Genomic DNA, 13,018 nt, shown 5'->3' with positions numbered 1-13,018 from the left:
TCTGTCCATCATGTGGATTCTGGGACTCAGTTCTAGTCCTAGGGCTTAAAGTTCAGTTGTTAGGCTTGGCCCTAAGCTTCTTTACCCGACAAACTATCTCATAATCATTAATTGTAGGTTTTTACAGATAGACTTGCAAGTTGTATAATCCTAAAATTACCTACCTTTTTGAAAATAAATTCTTTATCAAGGTGAGTATTTCAGAAGTATTTTATTGTAGCAAATTTAGTAATAACATTTTAATAATATGAAATTATTATGAAAGGGAAGAAGTAAAAGTTGCTATTTTAATTAGAACAGAAGTATAAATTGTTGGGATGCAAAGCTGGATTTACTTTAAAAAACTTTTCTAAGGAAGCTATTGTTAGCCATTTAAACTATTTTTTTATAAAAGTAGGAATATTTTCTTTGCCCACTGAATTAGGTAAACTTAACTATAGTATTTCTCTGCTTATAAATAAGGAGTGAGTTTTAATATACAATCTTATTTTCAACTAAATGAATTGATTTTTGTTTTTCTTACCAAATTAGTTATCATTTCCTTCCCTCCCCCTGCTGGAGATTGAACCTAGGCCTCTCATATATGCTAGGCCACAGTCCTAGGGCCTCTCACATGGGCGAGGCCACAGTCCTAGCTTATTTAGTAGTTTCAACAAGAGTATTCAAAATTATTGATACTTCAAGGAATAAAATTTCACAAGAAGGGGATTATTTTTCACTGTTTCTTAAACAATGACATGCTATTATGCTAAACAAAAATAATAAGACCTAGTTCATAGACGCATTAGCAAGTGTCATTGATAAATGTCACTTCTCTTTTACTGCAGCAAGATTCTTGGATTTATGAAAACGAAGGACCTTCCCGTCACGGAGGCAGTATTCAGTGCCCTTGTTACAGGCCATGCAAGAGCTGGGTAATTTTCCACCTAGGTTTTGGTTTGTCTGCAAGGTTTCAGTCCTAGAAAATTATGTAGAGGACTCATAGGACATGTATGTTCATTCCTCCAAACAATCTGGTAAGAGGTGGAGCACACTGGCATTTTTATAGGTCCTATGAAATGTGTTACACAAAATTTACAATTACTCAATGTTAAAAAATTGGTCTTGAATGGAGGTAATTAAATTTTAAAGTTTAATATAGGAAGTGTTTATTTTTCACATATGAATAATATACTCTGTTGTTCTTAGGTAAACTTGTGTCCTTGCATTGCTAGTGTAAGAAGGTTCTTTATCTTTATGTAGTTATTACATATGGGGGTGAAGTTACCTATAAACATTTCACATGCTTATGGTTTCTAGTATTTCAGAAATATGTAACCAATTTAATGAGTAATTGTCCCTTTTGAGTATAATTCCAATTACTATTTAAAATTAGTGATTTAAGTAAGCTTAAGCAGTATGCTTTAGACTGAGTAATTATGTTCAATAATCTTACAAGATCTTTGAAATAATTTATAGGGATATGGAGAATGCAGAGAATATTCTCACGGTGATGAAAGAGGCTGGCATTGAACCTGGGCCAGACACGTATGTGGCCTTGTTGAGCGCATATGCTGAGAAGGGTGACATTGACCATGTTAAGCAGGTATGGTTCATGCTGTGTATGTCAATATTGAAGTCATTGGGTTACATTTTATGTGAAGCAAGAAAGCTTTAAAGATGTCCTGTAAAGAATAATATTCACAGAAAATTCTTAGTTGGGTACTTTGATATGTGACAGTTACTGTTGGATTAGGATATTGAATCTTACTATTTTATTTAGCTTTACTACTTCTAATTTTTCATTTCAATCACTACAACCATCTTTAGACTCTGGAGAAAGTAGAGAAGTCGGATCATTATCTTACGGGCCGTGATCTACTGCAAGTTATTGTCACCCTTAGCAAGGCTGGATATCCTCAGTATGTCTCACAAATTCTGGAAAAAGTTACCTTTGAAAGAAGATATATTCCAGGTACTTAAGTTTTTATCTACACGACTTGTGAGTACCTGGCGTACAGTTTCTTATATGGTACAAAAGGTGCAGCTTATATTGTTGCTTCTTAACAGTAGAGGACTGTGGGAGGTAAACCCAGGACTCTTGATCAGTGTGTTAAGCTAAATTTATGTGAGTTAATCGAGCGCTCTCCAGGAATATGGTATTAGTAAGTACTTCATTCTTATATATGTAGATACATTGTATTGGTGTTTGCAATTCTTAGTTTTTTTCTTTAAAAATTTTAAGATTTTTGTTTATGTGTTTGGTTGTGTATCTACCACAGGGTATGTGTGGAGGTCAAAGAGGGCAACTTTTAAGAGTTGGATGATTCTCCCTGGGGATGGACCTCAGCTTATAAAGCGTGGCATGCTACTGGCTCTGCTTCTTCATCAGTGCTGATCTCTCAGCCTAGTGACAACAGATGTCTCTCTTCTCTTTCCAGACGCAATGAACCTCATTTTGCTTTTAGTCACTGAAAAGCTGGAAGATACTGCATTCCAGATTTTATTAGCGTTACCCATGTCAAAGGAAGAGAGCATAAATGCATCTGGCAGTTTCTTCTTGCGGCACTGCGTGACGATGGATACGGTATTCTGCCTGTTTTCACTCTGTAGATTGTGTAGTTGGCAGTGAGGGGGGAAACATTAAAGTAGTAGAAAATTCATGAGATGAGCTTAGTTGTAAACAACCTGAAACTTTAGCATTGAAGATTTCTGGATAGAAAGGGAGAAACTGAGACTTTGCATTGCCCAAGTGAGTGACCGTTTGCAGGTTGTGAAGTGGTCAGGCTCTGACTGTCTGGCTGACTCCATGTCTTTCCCCTCAGCCTGCGGAGAAGCTCATAGACTACTGTAAGAAGCTGAAGGAAGCCAAGCTACACAGCTTTTCGTTGCAGTTTATCCTGCAGTGTGCTCTACTGGCCAACAAAACTGGTATTGTATCCTTGTAGTTAGGACTAGCAGCTTCACGACGTTCCTGTGCTGTGGCCTGGTGACATACAATGGGTTCTTTTTCAGCTTTGGCAAAAGCAGTGATGCAGGCCTTGAAGGAAGAAGACTTTCCTATCCGTCCTCACTACTTCTGGCCACTGCTGGTTGGACATCAGAAAACAAAAAATGTTGAAGGTGAGGCTTGCCTTTCATGGAATCACTGTTGGTCAGAGTGAACACATCTGTTTGAATTCTTTAAGAGTGTGCTTATTTATGAGAATTAGATGTCATGAGGAACTGGAATCATGTTAGATAATACTAAAGTGTTATTTTTTACCGTAATTTCATTTCTTAGTTCACCTCTTAAACAGATATTCAAACTTGTGATTGTAGTTGTAAACAGTTTGTCTAGCCATGGTGAAGTTCTGTATAATGGAGTTCATGGAACAGAAAGTGCAGCCAGCCTGCTCTTACCCGAGCTTAGCTCCAGGAGGGAAGGCAGAGAAAGTTGTGTTTCTTGTAAAGTAGTGCTGGTGCCCTGACAGCCTGCTGATTGAAGGACAGAAACACTCAGACTTCAGCTTCTTAAGTACATTTAAGCATTTAGCATACTTTCCATGTACACATGGGATGTCTATAGGATAGGAATAAAATGGAACAAATATTAAATTTTAGAGCACAGTATCTAATTCTTTGGTTTGCATTACTGGTAATCAGAAAGAATATCTCATAAAAAGATGCTTTTAACAGAAGTGCCTCCCCCTTGGGGAAACAAAAATGGTCTTTTTTCATTTTATCTCACAGTATAATGTGCTTTGGAATGAGATGCAGAGTTGTTAGTGTGACATTGGGTGACAAACAAAATGCACAAACAACAAAAAAAGTGCTTTTAGCAGACTTTCACATTGCAATTTTATTTTAAATATATAGTTGTCTTCTGGTTTAAAGGAAATAGTGAAACAAGTATTCCCTAATTGTTTCTGGTTATAAAAGTCTCTGAATCCTTTTTAGAAAAGTCTTTGTGAAAACAATGTGAGTTGATTAACTCTTTGTATATCCTCCAGTTCTGAAAGCATGGAGTCACCTTTAACCTATATCTCTGTAGCCTAGAGCACTTAAGCACTGATCAGACGCTTGGGCATGTTAGTGTTCCTTATCTTTACACAGGTAGGAACGTACTTCTGATGGCACCATATTGTAATGTCTACCATTTGAGTTGGCTGATGCATTAATTGTTAGGAACCATGAAAGAGGATGCTGTGCTGAGAGCTCACATTATATTACTGAGGGAACTGAGAGCCAGAGGGCTGAGGGACTGGCCATAGGTGCTGTCACTATGTCAGGGTTCAAAATGATTTCTGCTCTTGGTAATGTTGCTTCATGTCTCCGCCACTTGGTATCTGTTACACCGTCTAGTAGCATTCTTAGCTGTCCTTTGGAAATTAGATATCAGGGTTTAGATTAAGATATCTTAAAATCAAGAACAAGGTGAGGCTTGCCTTTCATGGAGTCACAGTTGGTTTACTTGGAAAACCCCAGAAGCCTGTGGTTTATTGGAGGTGCTCACTTGATAGTACAAGAGTGTCAGTTGTCCTTCAGCATTTAAAAGCCATCTGCGCTCTTTAGACCTACTCTTCTGGAGGCCCTGAAGATAGGAAAGTGTGCTGTGTAGTCTTGCATGGGACAGTCAAGGTGCTGCATGTTTTTGTGTAGTTTCTGTCACTGCATGCAAGGCTAGATAGAAAACCACATTCTCGGGCTGGAGAGATGGCTCAGAGGTTAAGAGCACTGACTGCTCTTCCAGAGAGGTCCTGAGTTCAATTCCCAGCAACCACAAGGTGGCTCACAACCATCTAAAATGAGATCTGGTGCCCTCTTCTGGCCTGGAGGCATACATGCAGATAAGAATACTGTATACATAATAAATGAATAAATCTTTAAAAAAAAAAAAAAAAAAAAAAAAAAAAAAGAAAACCACATTCTCACCAGTAAAATGAACCTGCTCCTTGACCAGTTGGTGTCCAGTGTAAGTTGGAGGGAAGATGTTGATGACTGCCGAGGCCGCGGCTGCTCAGGACTGCTTGTTTAGTGAGGAGTGAGAAGAGCCTCAGGAAATGGAGGTCAGAAAAAATAACAGGATGATGGCATTCCTGTTGAATTTGAGGCAGAAATTTCACTATCACCAGCCTCCAACAAGATTTTTTTTTTGAGTCTTCTTCCTACCACTCTTCTCTGTGGCGTGAATAGAAAAGTCATTATTTAGAATATTTTCAGTAAGCAGGAATAAATGAGAAAAGAAGCTGGAAATTGGGACCAAACTTTGATGTAGTTTGGAAGTAAAAAGATAAGAATATGCAGGGTTGAACCTGGCATGGTGGTGCATACCTTTAATGCCAGCACTCTGGAGGCAGAGTTTGGAAGTAAAAAGATAAGAATATACAGGGTTGAACCTGGCATGGTGGTGCACACCTTTAATGCCAGCACTCTGGAGGCAGAGGCAGGTGGATCTCGTGAGTCTAAGTGAGTTCCAGGACAGCCAGGGCTACACAGAGAAACCGTCTCAACAACAGCACAGAAAGGATATGGAGGCATTGTTTGTATGGAGGGCAGCCCTGAAAGTGAAAGTGCTATTTGAGTCAAGGGGTGAAATGAAATAGAGAGAGGGTCCTTATTTTTCAAAAAGCAGAATTTTGCCTTCAAATAAGGTGACTGATTATAGCAGTTAGATGGCAGGCAGTCTTAGGAGGTGAGAGTGACCCAGGTAAACCATGTCTGTGTCCCTAGAGTTTGGATTATTTTCATTGCTACAGTGTTTTGTTTTTTTAGACAAATTGCTGAGGAATAACCAGGCTAAACCTCATGACTTTCCTGAATTGTAAGTTCTTTATCTCTGTCTTGCTTTGTTTTATTTCATAGGAATAATAGATATCCTCAAAATAATGAATGAATTGGAAGTAGATCCTGATCAGGACACATACATAAATTATGTGTTTCCATGTTTTGATAATGTAGAGTCAGCTCAAGCTGCTTTGCAGGTGGGTAGAAATGTGCCTTTAATGCCATAACTGAAGAAAATACTCTTTCTCCCTAATGTTTCATTAGCATTAAAAAAAATAAAGCACCCACTGAGTGGACAACTAAAAATGGTCTTGTATATATACAGTTCTTATGTGTTGATAAGAGTTTCCTGATACAGAAACATTGAAGAGATTCCCTCCTTGGTCTCACCAAAGAAACTGTACTTTTCAATTTTTTTTGAAATTTATTTTTCTAAACATTATCAATAGTATATTTATTATTCTGTATTTGAAAAATAATTTTGTTGGGCTTTGAAACATCGTGTTCCTGCCATGCTTTTGACCGTACCAGATGAGGCAAGGTATTGTGTCTTATTTCAATTACCTTTTGTGTTGTTAAAATTTCACTATTATGTATTATTGGCTTAGAAACAGACATACTGTTAAATGCTTAATAGAACTTATGGTATTACTGTGCTTTTTTAATACTTAGCTACATATTAAAATCAGTGTATTATATGTCTTTCATTAATACATGGAGACTACTAGTCACTTGAAACACTTGAAAAGTCTGTATAATTCATTCATAGGTGATTCCTTGAAATAGTCTTATGTTTTTTGTTTTGTTTTGTTTTGGTTTTTCGAAACAGGGTTTCTCTGTATTGTTTTGGAGGCTGTCCTGGAACTCACTTTGCCTCGAACTCAAGGAGATCCGCCTGCCTCTGCCTCCTGAGTGCTGGGATTAAAGGCGTGCGCCACCAACACCTGGCGAAATAGTCTTATATTTAAGATAGTCAATTTTTCTTAACATTTTTCTTTTATATGTGAGTGTTTATGGAATTTCTTGGAAAAAGTGGGTATCCTATAGCATGTAATTGTACAAATCAGTTTAACGCTTGTGTGGTATTTTATAGATATGTCATAATTTATTTTTATTCTTTGCAGTTTGTAATATTGTAGTATATGACATAACTTACATTATTTAATGTTGAGACAAGTCATAAACCATTTTTATGTTTTAGTGAGACTGGAGAGATGGCTCCGTGATTAAGAGCTCTAACTGCTCTTTAAAGAGCCAGGCTTGATTTTCAGCTCCCACAATATGTAACTGTAACCTTGTAACTCCAGCTCCAGCAGAGCTGACACCCTCTTCTGGGCTCCACAGGCACCAGGCACGCCTGTCATGCACAGGCGTTCATGCAAGCAAAAGATCCATAAACATAAAGGAAAATTATGTGTTTCTTTTCAACTACCATTTTAGTTCTGTGCTGTGGCTTTGTTAATGAGAGAATTGTTGTGTCTTGAGTAGTAGAAATGTGAACAGATCACATGCTTATTTGGGCATTGGCACTCCAGCACAAAGTTTTTGTTTGCCAAGGTTCAGTTACTCAGTTGTGTATAGTTTCATAAGATTATTTTTTAAAAAGACAATAGATTATCTTGGTACATGCAGGAAGTTAGAGTGGTATGTGAAAATATTGTTAGTTGAAGAACATAGCCATTGATGTATGCTTTATCCCCAGAAAAATGAATGTCTACCTAAAGGAAATAAATTTGCCCAGGCTGAACTGAGAAGTGAAGCGATGAATGGGAATTTACAGAACATTCTGTCACTGTGTAAGTATCCACGTGAGAAGTAGACCTAGTGTTGACTAGTTGCCGTTGAGAGTGTACACACGACAGTCTGTCCAGTGCGAGCAAGAACTATTTCAGCGTGTAACCTTGTTAAGGTCCTACGAGAAGCCAGTGTGTGGCTTGAACTGGAAGTAATTCTAAGGTTGGAAGGAGGTTGAAGATGCCATGGTGTTAGCGTGGTAGTTGGGCTAAACCAGAGAATGGGTCCTGTTTGTCATTCATAGCTTGTGGGTGCTATGGGACGAATCTGTTTCAGTTTTCTGAAATTGAGGTGACTTCTGGTGAGCAATTTGCAGCTGTTTCCAGATTTGCTCACAAAAAGCACAGCTAATGCTTGCTGAGCATTTAAAAGTGTAAGTTGCTACTCATGCTGTGTGGGTTCGTGATTGAGTCAAGGTGCCCTTTGAGCCAGAGTCTGCCTTTACCTTTGTCATTTCCAGCATATTCTTTTTAATGATTTCACTTATTTTTATTTTATGTACATTGGTGATTTGCTTTCATGTGTGTCTGTATGAGGGTGTCAGATCTTCCGGAGCTGGAGTTTTACAGACAGGTGTGAGCTGCCATGTGGGTGCTAGGAATTGAACCCAGCCAGTGCTCTTAACCTCTGAGCCATCTCTCCAGCTCCTAATTAATTACAATTCTTTTTTCCTCCCAAGACAGTGTTTATCTCTGTATCCCTGGCTACCCTGGAAACTCACTCTGTAGACCAGGCTGGCCTTTAACCTGGAAACCTGCCTGACTTTTTTCAGCATCCTTTATTTTGATTGATGAATGTTTTAAAGTCTTAGTTTTTTAGCATGTCCATGATATTATTTGTTAGGCATTCAGATTATGGAAAAACATTTAAGCTAAAGCATAGCAGGTTTTTTTCTTTAAAAAAAAAAAAAAGAGGTATGATTTAGTTTTATATGACAGACAGGCTTGCTGTTGGCACTTTTTTTTTTTTTTTTTTTGGTTTTTCGAGACAGGGTTTCTCTGTGGCTTTGGAGGCTGTCCTGGAACTCGCTCTGTAGACCAGGCTGGCCTCAAACTCACAGAGATCCAGCTGTTGGCACTTCTGATTGTGTTTTTGCTTGCTGGTATATTATAATGGTAGAGTCTAGTTAATTGAATCTTTACACTACATGTAAAATGGCTTTTGAATGATAGAATGAGTGGGATAAAAGAAATTCATAATGGAGACAAGTCATGAAGATGATAAATGTAACTTATAAAGATTAAGACACCTGGCTTAATTTTTAATAGGTCATAGAAAGAAAGTCATTAATTTTAACTCACCAAATATACATAAAGTTTTGACTTCTATATAATAAGTGTTTTTTTTTTTTTTTTTTTGGAGACAGGGTTTCTCTGTATTGCCCTGGCTGTCCTGGAATTCGCTCTGTAGACCAGGCTGGCCTCAAACTCACAGAGATCCGCCTGCCTCTGCCTCCTGAGTGCTGGGATTAAAGACATGTGCCACCAACACCCGGCCAAAAAATAGTTTTATGATGGGGTTTACATGAAAATTCAGCCTTAGCAATCAGCATTGCAACATTCCAAGTTGTGGACTGTTAAATGCCAGACGTGTAGTAGGCCAGCCCATACTGGGAGGCAAAGAGCAGACGGAGCAGACGCCAGGGCCTCGCTGCTTTGCTGTGGTTAGCTGCTGTTCTCATCTCTTGGGGGGAAAATGGAACGAGAAAGTGCGTGCTTCACCAGAACCCAGCACAAACCTTAGAGAATAAGTTACTTTTGTCTTTGGTAACGATAAGCCATCTTTCTAATTTCCTCACTGTGCCGCAGTGCCCAGTAACATACAGTTTCAGTTATGTGGCCAGGTGATTTAAGTTATTGTTTATATTAAGAAAAAATAATCTAAATTCACTCTTTGATTAAAGAAAGCAAAGGGCTTTCTTCTTATTTTGGTTTTACGAGACAGGGTTTCTCTGTATTGTTTTGGAGGCTGTCAGTCCACCCTGGCCTCGAACTCCCAGAGATCCGCCTGCCTCTGCCTCCCGAATGCTGGGATTAAAGGCGTGCGCCACCACTGCCCGGCTGCAAAAGGCTTTCTTTAAAGGATATTTTGTTAGAAATGTGTGTGTTGCCTCATTAAGTAACTTTACGTGAGATTTTATTTTTTAAGTCGCTCCCAGTTGGAAGTGAAAAGGCAGGTAAATGGGTCACCAGATCATTTGTAGCTCAGTGAGTGTTGGTCGTTTTGTTTGCTTTTGGCCTGAGATGTTGTAACAATGGTTCTCTTTTTTGCAGTGGAATCAAATGAATTTCCTTTATCGCTGAATTCTTTGAGAAGCAGCCTAATTCTCGGCTTTAGGAGGTAAGATTATCAACTCAATGTTGTCTGCTATTGGACTGATTTCCCTTGTTCTTGTGATCTATTGATAATGAAAACTACTTTTGAGACGGCTCTTACTCTCAGCTGAATTAGACTTGGACAGCCTTTCTATTACCTTTTTTAAGCAATACAGATACAGTTCTGTTCACAGAAAGAAAGAAGTGATTTGCATGCATATACAGATTACTCTGTGTTCAGTTATAATGACTCTATTCTGTATGTGCTGCTGCTCTCTTACGTGGACAAGGACAACTAATGAACTTCCCCCATGTTTCTGTCACTGTATTGAGATACTGACGCAGGTGACCCTTATGGAGAAGAGCTCTTGGGTAGAGGTTCAAAGGCCTGTGCTTATGTTGCATTGGTCCTGGTGAGGGCTTTCTTGACTGAGACACGTGATGACATACCACACCATGATGAGAAAAAGTGAGAGGAGTGATCATGTCATACATCAGGAAGCCAGAGAGCAGCTTACTCTGGTAAAAAGCTCCGGTGTTCCTGGAGAACTGCTGTAATCCTGTCCTCTCCTGAGGCCACAGCAAGACCCAAGCTTCCATCATGTGGACCCTTGGGAAGAAACTTAAGCCATATCTTAGTACCCTCAAATTTTGTTACTTTTTTTAAATAGTCACCAAAAAAATCAAAAGAATAGTAATTTTTATTGCCTGCCTCTTCCCCGTTTTCCCAGGTTTCTGACTTTGTGCCATTTTCTTGCTGTCTCCCCTGTTCTTGCTGTACACATAGACACATTCGTTTCTTTTGCTGAACTTCTTTAAGTTGTAGACATTACAGCCCTGGATGTGTCAGCATCTATTTCTTTACCCCTAAGGTGCTTTAAGTATATTGTCACCTGGTTGGCCTAAGTCCATGGTCAACCCTTCCCATTTTAAATTATCTGTTGCAATGACTCAGTGTACAGGGGCAATTGCTGCCAGACCTGGTTGTGAGTTCAAGCTCCAGGTCCCACATGGGAGAAGGAGATGTTGTGTGACCTCCCCGGCACGTGTTCGTCGTGTGCAGAGCTGAGTGTGGTGGCTGCCACTGTACTCCCTGTGCTTTGAGGTGACAGACAAATCCCCAAGGCTCATTGGCCGGCCAGTCAGCCAGCCGTATCAGTGAGTTCTGGGTTCAGTGAGAGACCCCATCTCATAAAATAAAGCTGGAAAGGTGAAGGAGGATCCCGAAGTGTCCTCTGCCACTGCACACACACACACACGTGTGCATGCACATGCGTTTACACTTGCACAGACACTTAAAAAGATGGAGTCTGAATCAGATGGCTCAGTGGGTGATAACACCGTGAAGCCTGATGCCCTGAGTTCAGCCCCTGGAACAACACCCCGTAGAAGTTGTCCTTTGACCTCTACGTAATGCCCACCCTCCTACACATACACACACCTACACTATGATGATAACATTTTAGAAAAGTTTTTAGAGCATACACTATAAGTGAATATATAGAACTGCAATACCATCAGATTTTAAAGAAGTAACTCATACTGTGTGATAGCATAAACTTCCAAGTTATGGATGCTTTTGATTTCATCATCTTTTAGTTAGCTTATGTTTGATAATTTCAGATTTGTGGAAGTGCTTGGATCATGAAGCTAAGGCAGTCTGATGGGGGACAGAGTCCTAAAGGGAGCTGGGGCAGTTGTTGGGCTGAATGAGTTCTGGAGCTCCTGCTCCCAGCTCTTTAATGTGTCAGTCTTTGCTACCAGTGGCTTGTGGTAGAGACAGTAAAATTTTAGGTTGGAGTAACATCATAAGAGTATGGGTGCAGCCAGGCGGTGGTGACGCGCGCAGCACTTGGGAGGCAGAGGCAGGCAGATCTCTCTGAGTTCAAGGCCAGCCAGGACACTCAAAAAACAAAAACAAAAATGTATGATGTCCTGACCTCACTAGAACTGAGAGGTGGAATAGGTGTTGCTCTTAACTACTTCCTAATTGGTAAATGAGATAATGGGGAGAAACCCAAATCACTGCCTTTTTTTCTGTCTATCTTTTGCTTCCCACTGTTGCTCCTCTTGGCTGTGAGGAAGTGTTTGTCTGGTTTAGCTCCCTCTCTGTTTTTACCGTGCAGACTGAAGGAGGAACTGGTGCATAGCTGTTAGCAGCCGCGGCTGAAGCACAGAACAGCACTAACAGTGTCACCCAGACATTTCTGCTCCATTAACAGAGTCAGGGTTAATGTTTTGTTAAAATTGTCCCCCCAAATTCCATTATCCCTCTAGAAAAGGCTTGCTTAAAACCTGCAGTCAGTGCTCAACAGAAATGGCTCCAGTGTGCTTTTCAAACCTGTTCTGTTTTAGAGAAAACTGTCTTAACAATTCTACCTTCTCAGAAACTTGTTTGTGATCAGAAAAGAAGTAGGAACTGTTAATTTGTTAAACAGTAGGTACCAGGGTTCATAGCTATCCTATATGGCTTCAGAATGGGTCCAAAGTTTTTTTTGGTTTTACGAGACAGGGTTTCTCTGTATTGTTTTGGAGGCTGTCGGTCCAGCCTGGCCTCGAACTCACAGAGATCTGCCTGCCTCTGCCTCGGAGTGCTGGGATTAAAGGTGTGCACCACCACCGGCCAGCCAGGGTCCAAAGTTTTATTTGTGAGGAAATTTCTGTTGAACTTTTGTTTTTTTTTTTTTTTTTCGAAACAGGGTTTCTCTGTGTAACAGCATTGGCTATCCTGGAATTCACTCTGTAGACCAGGCTGGCCTTGAACTCACAGAGATCTGCCTGCCTCTGCCTCCCAAGTGCTGGGATTGAAAGTGTGTGCCACCAACTCCCAGCTCTGTTGCACTTTTTAATTGTGTGTATCTCAATGTTGAATGTGCCATATGGAACAAACACACCTGTCACCCACTGAGTATAGGAGACAGAATGTTCGTGGTTCTGCAAGGTCCTCTGCATATCCTTCCCCTGTTCATGTTGTCTTCCTGAAGTTCCCTGCTTTCCTGACATTGATGTAAACTTCACCTGAGTTTCTCTGTAACTGTGCCATTTTTATATATTTCTCTGTAGTTAATAATTAATTTAGAATGAGTGAAAATGACCTGGCTGTAAGGACAAAGCAACAGTCTCCCTGGAGGCTCATCTGAATGGTGTCTGTGTGCACATGAGGT

General features: G+C 39.9%; 1 protein-coding gene across 1 annotated transcript in view; it reads left to right on the top strand.

The window, feature by feature from the left end:
- Positions 1 to 13,018, top strand: part of Lrpprc (leucine rich pentatricopeptide repeat containing) — a 76,878-nt gene that overhangs the window by 16,176 nt on the left and 47,684 nt on the right. The window contains exons 6-14 of the mRNA XM_005077258.4: positions 828 to 914; positions 1,459 to 1,585; positions 1,810 to 1,954; positions 2,421 to 2,566; positions 2,805 to 2,910; positions 2,995 to 3,102; positions 5,824 to 5,942; positions 7,448 to 7,541; positions 9,813 to 9,879. Of these exons, the coding sequence (XP_005077315.1) occupies positions 828 to 914; positions 1,459 to 1,585; positions 1,810 to 1,954; positions 2,421 to 2,566; positions 2,805 to 2,910; positions 2,995 to 3,102; positions 5,824 to 5,942; positions 7,448 to 7,541; positions 9,813 to 9,879 (999 nt within the window). The remainder of the gene's footprint in view (positions 1 to 827; positions 915 to 1,458; positions 1,586 to 1,809; positions 1,955 to 2,420; positions 2,567 to 2,804; positions 2,911 to 2,994; positions 3,103 to 5,823; positions 5,943 to 7,447; positions 7,542 to 9,812; positions 9,880 to 13,018) is intronic.

Source organism: Mesocricetus auratus, unplaced genomic scaffold (genome assembly GCF_017639785.1).
Source record: "Mesocricetus auratus isolate SY011 unplaced genomic scaffold, BCM_Maur_2.0 Super-Scaffold_100676, whole genome shotgun sequence".
NCBI lineage: Eukaryota > Metazoa > Chordata > Mammalia > Rodentia > Cricetidae > Mesocricetus > Mesocricetus auratus.
Note: the sequence above shows the minus strand (reverse complement) of the source record. Positions and strands in the feature narration are given on the sequence as shown.